Source organism: Macrobrachium nipponense, chromosome 1 (assembly GCF_015104395.2).
Source record: "Macrobrachium nipponense isolate FS-2020 chromosome 1, ASM1510439v2, whole genome shotgun sequence".
Classification (NCBI taxonomy): domain Eukaryota; kingdom Metazoa; phylum Arthropoda; class Malacostraca; order Decapoda; family Palaemonidae; genus Macrobrachium; species Macrobrachium nipponense.
In genome coordinates this window covers 116,326,012-116,343,146 of record NC_087200.1, presented here as the reverse complement: position 1 = coordinate 116,343,146, position 17,135 = coordinate 116,326,012, and the positions used below count along the sequence as shown (strand labels likewise).

Sequence of the window (17,135 nt, the reverse complement as noted above, 5' to 3'; positions counted from 1 at the left end):
AAATATCAAATAAGTTTTGTTTTGTGTTTTTCTCATTACATACACAAAATATGTGTGGAGTTCCTTGATGTTTACTAATAAATCTCTTATAGGTAAAGCTAGTGTATTTTGCATTACTCAATAGTATAAATATGAATTATTAAATATATCTAATATGTGTTAGCAATTACATTTTATCTGGGTAACAATAGCCACCCACCATTGAGATCAATTACAACAATAGAAAACTAATGGTGACTGTAGAACTGTATGTTACTGCTTGGAAAATAGAAATCATAAGAATGCAAAATGATTATTTTAGTAATATAGGTTAATAAGGAAAAAATAAATATTAATTGAAAATCAAGTGATATTTTAAAGAAGCATAGGCAAAACAGTAAATGGTACAAATAATTCTGTTGACGTACACAAAGTCCATCGCTGGTGCTTCCAAGGTAAAGAGCTGGAATTTGCAGCCAAGAACATATATTAGGTAAACAGCTTTCAGGATTCACATTTTCTTCCTCATGGATTTTCTTATGTATTTTATGCTATTCTCATATTTTTACTGTATTTCTCATTTTTTTTATTTTTACAACCCAAAAAGATAACTGCAATCATGTACATAGGGTACACATGAATGCATAAACTCAATTGCCTGCATCAGAGAACTTGCTACAGCTTGTTTTGGTTTATGTTGTCACACATGATATGATTTTTTTTTCATTTTGTATACCACCCTCATCTATATTTTTACTGCATTTTGTAATTTTTAAATTTTATAATCCAAAAGGTAAATGCAATCACGTGCCTAGGTATATGCGAACACACAAATTCATTCGTTGGCATAGAACTTGCCGCAGCTTATTTCGGTTTTAACCGATTGGCTGAGGGGGTCCCCGTGTGCATGAGATGTCCCCTAAATTTCTCTTCGTATCTTTGAAGTATACCATAGGACAAATGGAAAAAGTCTGGGTAGAATTTTCTTACCCCGCCAGTAACCGAGAAAATGATGTCATAAGCCACGCCCATTTCCCGCTCCTCTGGACGAATATTAAGGGGAAGTGGAAACTTAAATAGCTATATCTCTGTATATATATAAATCACAGAACAACAAACTATACCTCAAAATGTTTGTATTTAAGTCTTCTATAATACTAAACATAGTTTATGCAAATTGACATGTAAATGAGGCCGCAAGAGGTCATAAGGTCAAAAGAAACTGGTAATAGTGAGGATGTCATTTTGACAATCACATGGTCCTAAAAAATCACGCAAAGTGTCATGTTTTGATTTACCCATCATGGACATTTGGAAAACATGCTTCTGATTATTTTATATTGGAACAATAACCCTTTTAGATTCATTTGTGTTAGATGGTTCAAAGAAAAAATAACATCAAAACATTTAAGCGGCTGAGGTTCAATCACTCATCACCGGCAGCTTCAAAAGACTAATGCAGGGCAGTCCATTTTTGCGGCATGCACATCTGATGCTGCCACATTTTTTGCAGTTGCAAATAACTGTGTATTTCTCAGGTATTGATCTGATGGCTTTCACAGGCACGAGAATTCCATCTGCTTCCTTAAAACCAAACAGAGTAGGGTCTAGTTTTGTCAGTTTATGAGGTGCCAACAAGGTCATCGTGTTGTAGGTTGAGTAATATGCCCTCCGGATGTGCTACTGTACTGCATGGCTGGTTGGGGGAAGTTGCTCCAATGCTATACCTTTACTGTGATGCATTATGAATTTGCTCGCTATTCATCATATGCATTGGCGTTGTCTTTCTTCCACGATGGAAGATATAGTATAGAATCTGAGTTAAACCCTGCACTTGTCTACATTTTGCCTCAGACACCCTTGCATTACAATCACTCGTCATTTTCAAAATCATCAGCACCATTAACCAACTTCTTAGAGACATTATCAAATGATTCTACATCAAAGTTAAAAAGTGTGGCAAAGAAGTTTAGGAAGGGTGCTGGTATTACCATATTCTCAGTGGCCTTTTCTAAATCTTGAGCATCACAGAATCTATCCTGCAAATCAAAATCTAACTCTAACAGACTCTGTCTGATGATTTCAGCACACTGGCGAACAGGATCAGTTGAACGAATTGTGTCTGCCATATTTTCAGCAGTCAAACTACTGCTGAAAAACATCAGTGATTTATTTCTTGTTTTGGTTTAGAGAAGGAAATATTGGAACCAAAATGATTTATAAGCAGGACCTTTGCTTCCCTATTGGTAAACTGAGTGTCTGAAAGTTCAACATTTATGTGGTCTCTGATCTGACTTAGTTCAAAGCCATCACCTTGATTCAGTCCCGCTTCTATATCAGGTACCACAGCTAACCATGCTTTCTTCTTCCTATTCATAGGCTCATCATTTGACCTGCTCTGTGCTCTTTGATATTTCTACAGATAGTTTTTTTATGCACAACTTGTGGCAGAAAAGGTCTGCACCAAAAACAGTGTTCGTCTTGTAAATCGCAGGTTCAGGTGTAGACGTCATCCTGTAAAAATACAGTTGCCGCCAAGAACTTCTTTGTCCGCTCAAATTCTGAGATTCGATACTTTTTATATGCGATTTTTTTCAGAGTACTCTTCATTGTGTAAGTATTGTAACAGCTATGTCATGTGGTAGACAAAGTGCTTCAACAGTGCCATTGAACGACTTCAAATGCTTTGCAACGTGGTCATTTCGAATGTCTGCTGCATCTCTGATGCGTTTTCTCCCGTTCAATGTGCTGACTGTGGCATCCTCTGTTGCTCTTTGGCAGATAATGCACTTGTCCACTGCGAATTTGTTGGCTCGGCCCGGTAACAATTTCACCCCACTGGCTCCCGCCACCATCGTTATTGCAATCATGACGTTCCCTGAAACAGACAGTAAGAAATTGTAAAGAGTATGAATGATGAGTCCTAGTTCTTAGATTCATGAAGCATGTATGTAGGTTCTATGCTAATAGTCATAACCCCAGTACCACATTCGATACAGCATTAAGGCAGCTTCCCCTGCATCTAGCTTGCATGAAACCTAAAGCATCATTCTATGTTTTAATCTGTTTAATGATGTTATAATCTTTAAATAAAAAAATACTTATGTCGACAGAGTATGAGACAAGTTGGTGTTGTGGTGGTGAAGGAAAACCCTGGAAGGAGGAGAAGGTGCTTCTGCTCCGTCCTGGGTTTTCCTTCACCACCACAGCACCAAAACATACTTACATATACCATGCACTGATAACTAAATGCTCATTTTCTCTACTGTTGAAAGTGATAAAAGATGGTGAGAGATTGTGACTCTTGTCATTTTCTTTGGAGGGTTACATTCTTCTGTTTTCTTAATGATAGGAAGTTGCATGCTACCCACTATTGTGGTCAGACCTACATTAAATGACGCACAGGGGCATCTGTTAAAAGAGAAAAGGAGACATTGTCAACAGCTCACACAATCAGCATATAGCTTTGAGCTAAAAAAGGTGTACGTACTGACCAACACTCTCCACCTACATATTGTGTAGCTACTTAGCAACAAATATGGCTTATCAGTTTTGACGTTTTATGATCAGATGTTATACAACATAATGAAACATGAAAGGGTTAAAGATGCATGTTTATAGGCTTGGATACATCTCACCTAAATTATTCATGCAGTATTCCTCTCAAAATACGATAATAGCCAACTGTAGGCCAGATTTCTTAGGACGTGGTGAGATTTTCACTTTGCACCAGATTTCGTGACCTTTTGACCTCTGGTGACCTCAGCTGCATATTAATTTGCATAATTTACATAGAGAATTATAGAAGACTTAAATACAAACATTTTGAGGTATATTTGTTTTTCTGTGATTTATACATACAGAGATATAGCTATTCAAGTTTCCACTGCCCCTTAATATTCGTCCAGAGGAGCGAGAAATGGGCGTGGCTTATTACGTCATTTTCTCGGTTACTGCCGGGGTAGGAAAATTCTACCCAGACTTTTTTCATTTGTCTCACGGTATACTTCAAAGATATGAAGAGAAATTTAGGGGACGTCTCATGCACACGGGGACCCCCTCAGCCAATGGACTATTTGTGTTGATAGACTTATAAATTTTTTACATTTTTATTTAATGCTATTTCCATTTATGTTTTTACAGTATTTTTTCATTTTTATTTTTACAACCAAAGAGATAAACACAATCATATGATTAGCGTACTTACAAACATGCCAACTCATTTGCTGGCATTGGAGAACTTGCTGCTGCTTGTTTTGGTACGCATCACACTTAAGGTTCTTTATTTATATTTATATTGTGTGCCTGGTGTACGTACAAACTCTCAAACTCATTAACTGGTATTGGAAAACTTGCTACAGCTTGTCTTTGGTTGATATTGTTATGCTTAGGGTCTTTTTATTTATATTTTATGCTATTCACATTTATATTTTTACTGTACTTTCTGATTTTTTACTTTAAAACCCAAAAGATGATTAAAGCCATGTGTCAAAACACTTGTATGGCTCCAAACGCCGAACAAATAGACACTTGTATGGCTCCAAACGCCAAACAAATACCTTTTTATCCATTTAAGACAAAGAAATTATGTAACACTATTAAGTCAGTATTTGACTAAATGTTATTCAGTTTTAAATGCATATAGGTATTAATGTTATTGATTTTTTAATGAGATATATAGTTTTAAGGCCATTTTTGGTCGCAGCTCTGCTAGCACTACATTTTTGTGATTTTCTAAGTGAATGGCTCTTCTAGTTTCAAAGGTTGGTGACCCCTGGCCTAGTATAGGTACAAATGTGCAAACTCATTCGCTGCTATCGGAGAACTTTCTACAGCATGTTTTTGTTCATGTTGTTAAGCTCATGATTTTTTAAATTTACGTATTGTATGCTATTCTCATATATGTTTTTATGTACACTCGGCAAGGAAAGTTAAGATACAGTTTTTTTAAATCTTCGGACATATATTGTTCAATAATGCCATACCTGGCAACTCTTGAAAGGGGGCGGAGCTTCTAAATCGTAGCGATTGTTGCTTTTTAGATTTCCATCAATCTTTACTCCATAAAGATTCTGTTGAGGTCCAATAACTTGTTTGAATGCATTAAAACTTGGAAAGACCAGTATAATTACTTTATAGGCTTAAACTTCAAATGCTGTGATTTTTACCTCCATCTTAAAACATTATTTACACTGTGGGTGAAATAATGTAAAATAGTGCTAATATATTTCATGATTAGTGTCCCCTAACTTTGCTAACTACTACATTGTCAATTATAAGTGACACTCCATCTCTATTTAATATACTAGTATGAATAAGAATTATAAGCAGTAGTACATCTTTTTAGTATACTTGTATAAATACAGCAGTAAAAATGTAGATTAAAAACATTTGTATCTTAAGTTAAATATGTGTTGAATCATGTATTTTGTATTTGTTTTTCCTAGAAATAATATTTTTTACATCAGTAGGTATTGATTGTAATTATCTGTGTACTACCAAATATCCCGGATTGAACTTGAAGTAATGAAAGATGTTTTGTGCTTTGCAGTGATGAGGGCATTTACACCGTTCGGACCTATGCTTTTGATGGTAGGCTCACTAAACGTGTAGAATTAAGTGTTGTTGTTGCTGATATGCCCTGTTCTATGCCTGACGTGAACATTTTAGAAAGGGTGTCCACTGTATCAGCAGCTCCCAAGATCTGGAAAAGTCTGCAGTTTTTTAGAGCTACCACATCAAAAGTTAATTGCAACATCTCTGTGCCTGTAACGTAAGTAGATTTCACCTGAATGAGAAGATAGCTAATAAGTAAATATTGAATTTTAAAGATTTATAATTAATTAATTTTTGCTTTACAAAACTATTATTCAGAACATTTCTTTTTTCATGATTATAGTATACAAATCATAGTTTTACAAATAACTGTATTGCCTGCATCAGTTGGGATTAGAAACAGAATCACAAATGCACAAATAACTGGATAGTTTACTAGACCAGCATATATTTGCTAGCTTGTTTCACGTTGGTTAACTCTATCCAGTTATAGGGGTGTAGTAAACTTTTCTATCCAATATCTTTGGATGACCAGGTTACCAGTCAGTTCAGATTGATGTAAGCATTAATTTTTAGTATTACTCAAGGTTTGAATTAAAAAATAAATTTCATCCTGAGTGGACAGATTTCATCCTGCTAAGGAACACTTGGGCTTTCATATCCAAAGCTCAACATTATGGTACATAAAAGGGAAAATATTCCAACAGCTCCAACTTTTGAATGTTTTTTCAATTTGTACATAATTTGTGTTATAAGTTTTTAAATCAATAGTTCCAAGTTGCCAAATAGTAATTGATCAGTAATATGGCTAGTGGTTAGACAGTGACTGTTACATTCTGCCTGAGATGTCTGAGAAGAAGCTGTATGTATTATGCCAAAGAACTTTTCATTTCACATGATGGTTCAATTGCTGTGTACAGAGAACCTTACAGAAACAAGAAACCTCACAAACTTTTTTAATCAGTATAAGAATGTGATACAGCTTCCATCGTAACTTAGAACTTCAAGTTGATGAATCAGCTTGTGGATATATGAAAAATATTTGCAATGGTTATTTATTCAAAGAAAAAGATGGAAAGAGTCCAGCAGCAATCATAATCAGGTTTTACGTATTTTGTGGTAAGGAAACATGTGGAATAGATCATTCTTTCCAAAACATAGCCCCATTAGAGATTTTCGTGACAGAGTAGATTAATCTATAGTGTTACACCATGCTAAAGGAATTGTTGTGACTGAAGCCAAATACAGTAATTCCTTGATTATTCAGATCTTCTTTATCTGGAACTTGACATTATCTGACACAATCGGACCAGGGAATATACATATATACATACATACATACTCATATTATCCATGGGTGCTACAGGAAGTGATATATATATATATATATATATATATATATATATATATATATATATATATATATATATATATATATATATATATATATATATATATATATATATATATATATATATATATATTATATATATATATTCGTGGATTTGAAACCATAAAAATCAATATTTAAATCGTTTAATGTTAATGTAGTGTTCTCTTATAACAATACCATTAAAGATGTGCTAATTAAGAATAGTCCCGTAACAAATAACATCATTTACAAAATTCCTTGTAAGGATTGCCCATCGTTTTACGTTGGTCACTCTAGTAAAAATTTATGTGTTCGGGTTAAGCAGCTTATGTATTCAGTTAGAAAAGCCCAGACTTCAAATGCACTGTTTATCCATCTGAGTGAAAAATCTCATTGTATTAATTGGGGGGGTGATACCTCGGTAATTGCTAGATCTTATAATTGGGGTGATACCTCGGTAATTGCTATATCTAATGATTATGTTTCAAGAAATTTACTGGAATCGGCAATTATACAAATCACTAATAAAAACAACCTAAATCTTAGTCTGGGAATGTACCATTTGGACCCATATATTTGTAAGATGTTTATGAAGGACCTCAAAATAAATGAACAACTAATAAATTAGTCCCACATGTATATAGTTATTATCTTCTCTCTCTCTCTCTCTCTCTCTCTCTCTCTCTCTCTATCTTCTCTCTCTCTCTCTGGTTCGATATTCTCTCTCCCTCTTTCTCTTGCTCGATATATATATATATATATATATATATATATATATATATATATATATATATATATATATATATATATATATATATATATATATATATATATTTATATTTTCTTTCGTCTTTTCGTTAATAATAATTTTTGTTGGGAAAATTTGTGTAAAAATTCATGATATTAAATTGTATATGCTCCCGTGTTGTTTTCAAAATGTACTGTTTTTCTGGAAGAATCACTTGTTTACCGCGGGTATCCTTCAAGGTGTGGCTAGCCTATGACTCCTCCTCCTCTCTGTAGAGTGAAAATCGCCCTTCAGGCTAATGTGGTAGTGTCAGTTTGTATATTAAGCCTTCTTTTGACTATGGTGTTCTTTGTAAAATCAGTATGCCTCAGTAAAGGGTCCGAATAGGACCGAAAGTACTCGGCCAATTCTTTTTTCATTTTTTTCCTCCGTGGCAAAAAAACCTTTATTTATACATAGCATCACGTTTTATATACTTCGTGATCAAGTTATTCTATTTATACATATATATATAAATATATATATATATATAGTATATATATATATATATATATATATATATATATATATATATATATATATATATATATATATATATATATATATATATATATATATGCATACATACATACAAAAACAGTGGACCCTCATATTCACGGGGGATGTGTACCAAAACTCCTGTGAATAGTTAAAATCCATGGAAACATAGAGTCCCCTGGGAAAACACTCATAACTGCCTATCTTGAAAGTTCAAATACCAAATTAATACCTTAAATAACATCCCACATCAAATATACCTTAAATTAATGTATTAATCTTTAACATTCTATTATTAATATAATTTCAAAGTCATTTTCAACGTTAGTACCCCTTTTTAAAATGTATACATAAGTTACACACACACACACACACACACACACACACACAGAGTTTATCTCTGTAATCTCTCGTATGGTAATCTTTTCTCTTTACTAGCGACTGACAACGAAAAATTTGTTTTGTTTTTTGTCTTCCAAAGATGTACATATTACGTACCTTTACTTTTAAAGACACTACGAACACATACACACAAACAGTGTGCATGTGTTAATACCAATTAGTTAAAGAGACCCAAATTAGCAGTACTAACCTTGGTTTTAGTACATAGTCCATCCCAGAACATCCCACAAAGTCCAAAATGTACGAAATTCGAAACAGAAATTCCCATAAAGAATAATGGAAATTCAATTAATGCATTCCAGATGCGAAAATATAAAAAAATATACATTTTTATAGAGAATAAGCACAGTTTTACATACAGACAACAGTGAGAAGTAAATATAAATGACTAATGAAATGGATGAATAAACATTTAACATCGCTCGTACCTATATAGAAGACACTTGTTAGCACATGGAAGACGGAGAGGAAGGAGGAAAGGTTATTGTTTGGAATGGGAATCCCCTTCCAGAAGGACTTTAGGTATCAAGGACCTATATGGGGTTAATTTTCCTCTTTGGTTTTACTTTCGGCAATATTTGTTTCTGGCATCTCTTTAAAATGTGTCTAAAGTGGATTACAGCATTGTCATTAAAAATGTTGGAGACACGGCCAACAACATCTTTTTTGAGATGATCATTCTCCACAAAATCTTTTACATCACTCCACTTTGCAAACATGTTCTTAATCATTGAAGCAGGCACATTATGTATGCCTGTTCTCTTTCTGAATTTTTCAAACCAGCCTCTGCTGGCTTTAAATTCACTAATATAGATGAACAGGGGCATCCGAATGATTGAGCAGTGGATGTTTTCTTAAATTTGGCCTAATTCAGACTCAGGCCTGCCCTTCATATCTACTCCTGAATACTATTGTGCAATTTCAAGTTCAAGAATTGCTGAGTGTCTCCTGTAGAGCCCTTGTAGCCTCAAGGTAAATGATTTTCAGAATTTCAAATGCTCTCGGTCGATGTCTCATTCTTCTGTTGAGAGGAAGTCAACTCTACTACACAATTCCATGAAATTTCATTAACTTAGGCATTTCCTTAACTGCTTGGAGATGTTAGAATGTCCCCTCCCAATAAAAAGATTATCAAGTTATCATAGGATATGTCCTTAATTTAAAACTGCCATGGCCTGGGGTCAGAAGCAGTGGTCTGTGTATTGCTGAGGGTGCCATTCTAGAGGAATTTTCAGCACCTGGAACCTTGTATAGACGTCAATGTTTTCTGTTCAGAGATAATAAGACTTTTCGCTGTCTACTTCCAAATTTATCTTCCATATGTACTTTCCTCAGTATTGCATCAAGTACTTTTAGATCTTGCTGAGGACCAGCACTGTAAGGTGTTGAGATTGAAGCCCCTTCATCTCTATATCAGACTCTCTCTGGAGTTTAGATGTGGATCAAAACTTTATCTGAATTTACTGTAAAACCTTTTATTTAGCACTAGCAGCAGTTAAGTAAATTTATTGTCAGCACCTTCTTTAAGCTGGTGTAAAGGGAATGCTCTTATAGCTTTCTGCCTTAGAGCTGAGGGTGATGTTAAGGCTATGCTTTACAGTGCCCTGTAAGAATTCAAATGTAACCCCTTAGTGGGGAAGAAGAGGAAACTTCTCTATCCTGTTGGGGCATCATTGTTAAGCTTGAAGTAAAATTTAAGTTTTTCTTTTGTGATTTTAGAAAATCTAGATGCCTTTGCCAATGATTAAACCTGAAGGCAAAGTTAACTTTTTGTTTTGTGGTTTTAGAAAACCTAGAATGTATTTGTGAAGGTTAAGCCTGGAAGAGGCAAAGTTAACCTTTGGTGTTGTGATTTTTATAAACTTATAACGTCTTTGTCAAGGAACACGAGGTTCTCTGTCACTAATTGAATAGGCTAGTGGGTGAGAACTAGCTCCATATTTTCCACCTTTATTGAAGGTAAACATTCATAATGTGAGCAGCAGTTGTAACTTCATTTAGTGTTAAATCAATTTGTCGCTCCAGAATAGGATTGATGTGGCACAGTAGAAGCACAATTCGGTTTTTCCCGCTCACTACCTTATGTATACAGAATTGTGTTTGGATACAGTAAAGCCCTTACTCCACTACTAGTAGTGGGCAGTCTTTTCTTGAACTGAAAAAAGAGCAATTCTTTAGGCTCTATTGTTTAAATCCCGCATTTTAATGTTTTGGGGAGCGTGAAGCTACAAATTTTGTATAGGAGCGTACCTTTATATTGTAAAGGTATTTATTTTAAGTGACTGTCGTTTTATGGGGCTTTTGGACCCAGGGACAGGGGTCCTTCATACCGCTTGTTTCATTCTGGCCGAATCAAAGCAGTTTTTTCTGCAAGGCTGCTCTTTGCTGCATATGTATGAGGGCCTAGCTCCCTGAATGGAATCCAACTTCTGGTGGTAGTAAAATCCACCAGCGATTCCAGATCAGGTGAGAGTGTTTTGGGTTTCATGCAAGAAACCTTTAGCTAGAATGGCTGAGCGGATTTTTGTCTAGCTGCGCTACCCATCATCCACTTTTTAATGTGGGAATCAGCTAACTTTAACAGTAGGTAAGATTCATCTCAAATAATATAAATTTACATAATAAAATTTAATATTTCGATACATACATACTGTTAAAGTAGACCCACCCAGCCTCCCCACAACTTAGTGGGCTGTCAAGGAGAATTCTGATGAGCTAAAACATTCGAAACACACCTAGTGGGGAATAGGTAAACTAGACAGTCATCCGAGAAACCATTCGATTTTTTGTTTGAATGAGGACTCGCTTAATCGGCGTGGAGATATAGCTAACTTTAACAGTAGGTACGTATCCAAATAATAAATTTTATTATGAAAATTTATATAATCTCTGGGATAGTGACTTTCCTATAAAACCAATATAAGATTGGTCAAGTCGAGGCATGGGATTTTGTATACTCGTGTGTCTTTGGAGATTGGATTTTGTTGGACGTTAATCAGGGATTTGACTAAGGTATTTTTGGTAGATAAATGCAGAAAGTTTAGATTTTCTGAGAGTCTGTGTCACCGTCTTAATCCTGTCCAGGTGTGAGATTTTTATTTTATTGTTGGGTGACTCTCTGGTCTTATCTTGAGAGGGTCAGTAAAAATTGACATTTGCTTTATGAATCGCTTTTTCAGTTACATGGCCAGGGTACCTTTAAGATGAAAGCTGCTTACAAATTAGTTTAAATTCCTTTTCCAGGAAATATGGTCAATAAATTCGTAAGACTCTCAAAAATAGATTTGCTGACTATGCCTCTCTTGATAGAAATGTCATGATAACTAAAGTAGTGAATGTATGAAAATGAAAATGTTGGTTTTCTGTATATGGTAAATTTGTAATCTGTCGTGTGTAATTATTAAAACATCAAAAAAAATTTAGTTTAGGAAAGTAAGATTAATTGGCCAAGAAAAAAAGAGCATTGAGTAATTGTATAAATTTAGTCATCAACCCAAAACTACCTTACTTTTATGGCCTTCCAAAACTCACAAAGATAATCTTCCATGTAGACCCATCATCTCATGTGTCAGAGCTTTCAATTATAAAATTCATAAATGTTTAGCTGGTCTCCCCTCCCCTTTCTTAGGCAGTTTTCTCCCAATCACATTAAACATTCAGAAGATTTTTGTCACAAATTTAAAGAAGCAGATACCACTTCACCACATAACACTTTTAAACCTTCATGTGGATTCCTTATTCACAAAAGTACCAGCACAGGAGGTTCTACAGTTTTTGAAGGAAAAGTTTTAATGGACCTACTCATTATTTGTTATTTCTAAGTTTTACTGGGCGTAGCCGGGTTGGTCAGTTATATATATATATATATATATATATATATATATATATATATATATATATATATATATATATATATATACTAACTATATTTATATATATAATATACATATAGTATATATATATATATATATATATATATATATATATATATATATATAGTATATATATATAACTGACCAACCCGGCTCCGCCCAGTAAAAACTTAGAAATAACAAATAATGAGTAGGTCCATTAAAACTTTGAATTATAGTCTACAGGTAGAGGAGGGAGAATGGCGAAAGGGAGGTGGAGGGGAGGGGATAGGTAAGGGATTTGGAAGGAGGTGAAAGGGAGGGGGATGGGAGGGTGAGAGGGGAGGGAAGGGTCAGGAGGATGGGATAAGGGTAGGGGAGGGGAGGGTAAGAGAGAAAGGGAGGAGGGGAATGGGAAGGTGAGGGGAAAATAAGGGAGAGAGGAAGTGTTTTCCTATTAGAAAAGAATAAACATAATCACTTCACAAAAACAAAAATACAAATCTTATACTTCTTCGATTCTGCTTAGGTGTGTCTGTGTATGTATTTTTGTGTGGTGTGTGTGAGGGGGGGGGGGGGGGTGAGTTTGCCTCCTTTCAACAGTAGGAGGTCCAGACCTTTTATCTATTATTATGTCAAATTTCATGGCCATACCTCAAGGTACTCAAGAATTTGTATTTTATTGGCAATGTATAGTTAATATACGTTTGTCTTAATATGAAATTTGAAACAAATGTGGTAATTTTGTTGCAAGTAAATTTTAATGGGGTAGTTTTGTCACAAAAACATTTCATCTACTAATATGCATGCAACGATGGTGATGAATATATATATATATATATATATATATATATATATATATATATATATAATATATATATATATATATATACATATATTATACATATATATAAATATCTTTGGAACCTGGGGTGTGGTTATATGCGGATAATGTCAAATGTTTAGAAAATGTGTATGGATAATCAAGCAGGTACTGCAGTGCACCAATTTTACCTGTACCATTTAGTACACAAATATAAAGAGGGCTGATGTTTTGACAATGGTGTTAGGCATGTACTACATACATATGGAATTTCTTTTTCTTACGTTCCTTTCAAGGCCATGTATTTTCAAGGCTTCAGGCAATTTTGTGGCTCACACCCATCAATGATTATGCCTTCTCTCCCCCCTTTCCTTATCAAATATGTTGCTTGGTTTAGAAGAATGAGTAGATGAATGGATGATTAAATAAACAAAAACTGGAGATACAATAACAAAATTTTAATAAATATCCAATGCAGTAATTGTCACATGATTTTATTTTCATGTGTAATTTTGTAAGAATATAAAGTCAATATACTTTTCTTACAAAAAGTAAATAGTATAATGATTGAAATAAGCAGTATAAGAGGAATAAATTGAAATAAATGAAATAATAGAAATAAATTAAATAGAAATAGATAAACTTAATCTCACACTCGAATGGTCATTCACTACATGTATGCTTTTACTTTTTGTGTACAACCTGGATATTCTCAGTGTTTGCTGAGCAAGCTCTTAGCTGACAACTGTGGCTCCTGAAGTTGTTTACTATACGTAATTGTTAAAATGTTCAAACCAACCACAAAAACCAAAATTGGTAAATCTATAGCAGATAATTCATTAGAAACAATTAGGGCAGGGTACAAATAATGTTGTACTACAAGAACTGACAGTTACGATGAAATGAGGGTTGCACCATTATGACCGGCACTTAGAAATGGTCCCAACTTTCAAGAAGGAAGAATATATACCAGTGTATCCCTTATTTGCTCTAAGATAGCCACAGAAAATATAAATGATGCCTGTCACACATCAGGTGAAGAGCCACTTTTATTACTGTTAAATCTTTGGCGGAGGTAGACATCCACACAGGAAAACAAATGACCTAAAACAGGTTGCATTTATTTTATCACTTTAAATATATGAAGCCTTGTGTATAATACCTAATTCCATGCGACATTTGCTTTATAAATATGTTTGCTTTACAAATATATGGAGCCTTGTGTATAATACCTAATTCTGTGCAACATTTGCTGATGCTTTATAAATATATGAACCCTTGTGTATAAATACCTAATTCTGTGCACATTTGCTGATGCTCTCATTAGATGTATCTCAAAAGCAAGAAGTAAGTTAAAATTTACACCAAGAATATTTAGAGCTTCACTCATTCAGCAAAGTCCCATCCACCTGAAGGGGAGGGTGGGATGGAAAATCCATGAGATCTACTAATCAAAAGTGTTTCATTTTACTGGAGTTCAGTCTTATACCCCACTGACAAAACTATTCATTAATCTGCTCAATGTCACAATTGAAACAAAGGACAACTTCATTTTTCATAAATAGAGACATGAATATACCTATAAGTGATGCACCATAGGCATACAGGCAGTCCCTGGGCTATGTTGGGTTCAGGTTACGTCATTCTGGACTTAGGTTGCTAGGTTCGTAGCACCCTTAACCCTAATTTTTCGGCACTGTAAGTGGATTTACGGCAGTGTAACCCGGATTTACAGCACTTAAAGTGCCATTGATGCTTCGGGGTTACGGTGATTTTCGGCTTACACCGTGCTGCTTGGGACGGAACCCCTGTTGTAAACTGGGGACTGCTGAACAATCTTGTATTCCAAGCCAGCAACTATATCACTTGCATACACTAAAAATAATAGTTAACCAAGAACACTAGCCTGTGGAACTCCAGAAATAATAGGTCCTGGTTCGCTAAAGATCCCATCAACAGCAACTTGCTGCTGCCTACCTGAAAGGAAATCTTGAAGTAATCCTAAAATATATATGTACACCCACTCCAAGATTCTGAGGTTTATAAGTAAGTGCCATATGATTTACTAAATCGAAAGTAGCACTAAAATATATTTGAATTGCATACTATACACTCAAAACCCAACACCTCTAGTTAGTCTAGGATGCCTCACATTGTGTCAAGGTAAAGCTTAACCCAACCTGTTATTGTGTTTTAGCCACTGGGATTCTCTTGCTTTCGGAATTCCATTACTTAGTAATGGTCAGGGTATGCTGACTACTCACACAACACTCCCTGTGGGAAGTGGCATGTTTTTTTTTTCTTAGGAAAATAGTTTTTTCTAAGTAATTTGTATTTTTCTTAGCTATACAAATCAGAGCAATTTTAATGGATATCCCAGTTCTACCATCCCACAAAGTCTGTGTGAAGCCATCCACTAACCTTGTAACTACATTTATTCACCCATTTATCTATGCATGGAAGATATCTAGTATACTTTATTAAAAGGTCTTGGTTTGCATACCTAGGAAAAAAGCAAATTCATTTTCAGGATTCATTATGTTTTGCTAAATAAGTCTTTTAGAATACTATGCTTATAAGGAGAAAATGGGTTATGCACTAAAATCACAAGTTAAGTAAGTTACGTAACATTTTTGTAATTGCAGTAAGTGGTTTTATGCCTTAATTTCCCATCCTTTCCATCATGCTTTTAGCCATTTTTAATATTATGTAAACTAGATCTTGTCTGAGAAATTGAGAATTTACTACAGCTAATACTTTACTTAGTTTTGTTTCATAGCTAATTAATGAAACATTGAAAGTTTTTCTTCCAAAAAGAGGGAGAGTCTAAAAGGTTTCACATGAAAAGTAAAGCCCTTCATCTCTAATAGTTGTTCATGAAAAATATATGTGATAGGGATTATAATTAATGATATATTTAATAGCATAATGTGATGCGCTGTGACCTTTTTGGAATGTGGAGAACAGAGCCGAAGCAACGACCCAAGAAAAGCTGATAAATGATTTCTGGGTGGCGTGATATGAAAACTGCATAGTTAGGCGAGTCAATGTTCGTCAGTTCATGGGCTCTTGTTCAAAGTGCCTTTGGGAAACTGGTTATAGCCAGTAACAAAGTGTGCATTCATATGTGCGTGAGCGCCTCTTCCTTTGATAATGGTATCATTGACCAGGTCTATGGGGAAGACTTGCACAGAGATCCGAGGGAGGAAGGCAAAGCCACGATGGCGGATGCCAAAGTGTTTTTTGAACAGTGAGTGAGATATTCCGGTTGCAATGGGTGAATGTTTAATTACTTTAGCCAAAAGGAATGGCTTGTTACACATTGTAAGAATGTTTAATCTTTAAATTTGTCTTTAAACTTATGTGTGCTAACGAGTGTGTTTCTCGTGTCTTTGAAACAGACGGTTCTGGCGAGGGAATTGAGTGTTCTGGCAAGGGGGGACCGCGAGTCCTAGGGGGACAGAGAGTCCCAGATGGGAGAGACAATTGGTGTGACAAATTACTGTTTTAGACATTTCAATGTTGGGGGGTTAACTGAGTTAAGTTAGTCTGTGAGACTTGATTTATTATCTTTCCATTGTTAAATAAATAGTTATTTTTTTTATATAACTTGACTCTCATTTTGATTACCTGACAGAATGGAGAGAAAGAGGTGGAGAGAGAGAGAGAGAGAGAGAGAGAGAGATTGTGTGTTGGTTTGCCTGACGCTCGGGTTTCCACATTTACCAAATAAAAATGAGATTAATATCCCGTTAACATATACATATCAGGATTGTGCTGGTTTCTGATGACTTAATTTGTTCCTCAGTAACTCAAGCTAATGCCTGTATGGAATGATCTCAATAGGCAAAAAAAAATTCAGTACAG

The 17,135-nt window shown here is 34.8% G+C and overlaps 1 protein-coding gene across 3 annotated transcripts in view; it reads left to right on the top strand.

The window, feature by feature from the left end:
* Positions 1-17,135, top strand: part of LOC135219572 (polycystin-1-like protein 2) — a 444,330-nt gene that overhangs the window by 258,779 nt on the left and 168,416 nt on the right. For all 3 annotated transcript variants that reach the window (XM_064256448.1, XM_064256449.1, XM_064256450.1), the window contains one exon: positions 5,531-5,752. In XM_064256448.1, coding sequence (XP_064112518.1) covers positions 5,531-5,752 — 222 coding nt within the window. The remainder of the gene's footprint in view (positions 1-5,530; positions 5,753-17,135) is intronic.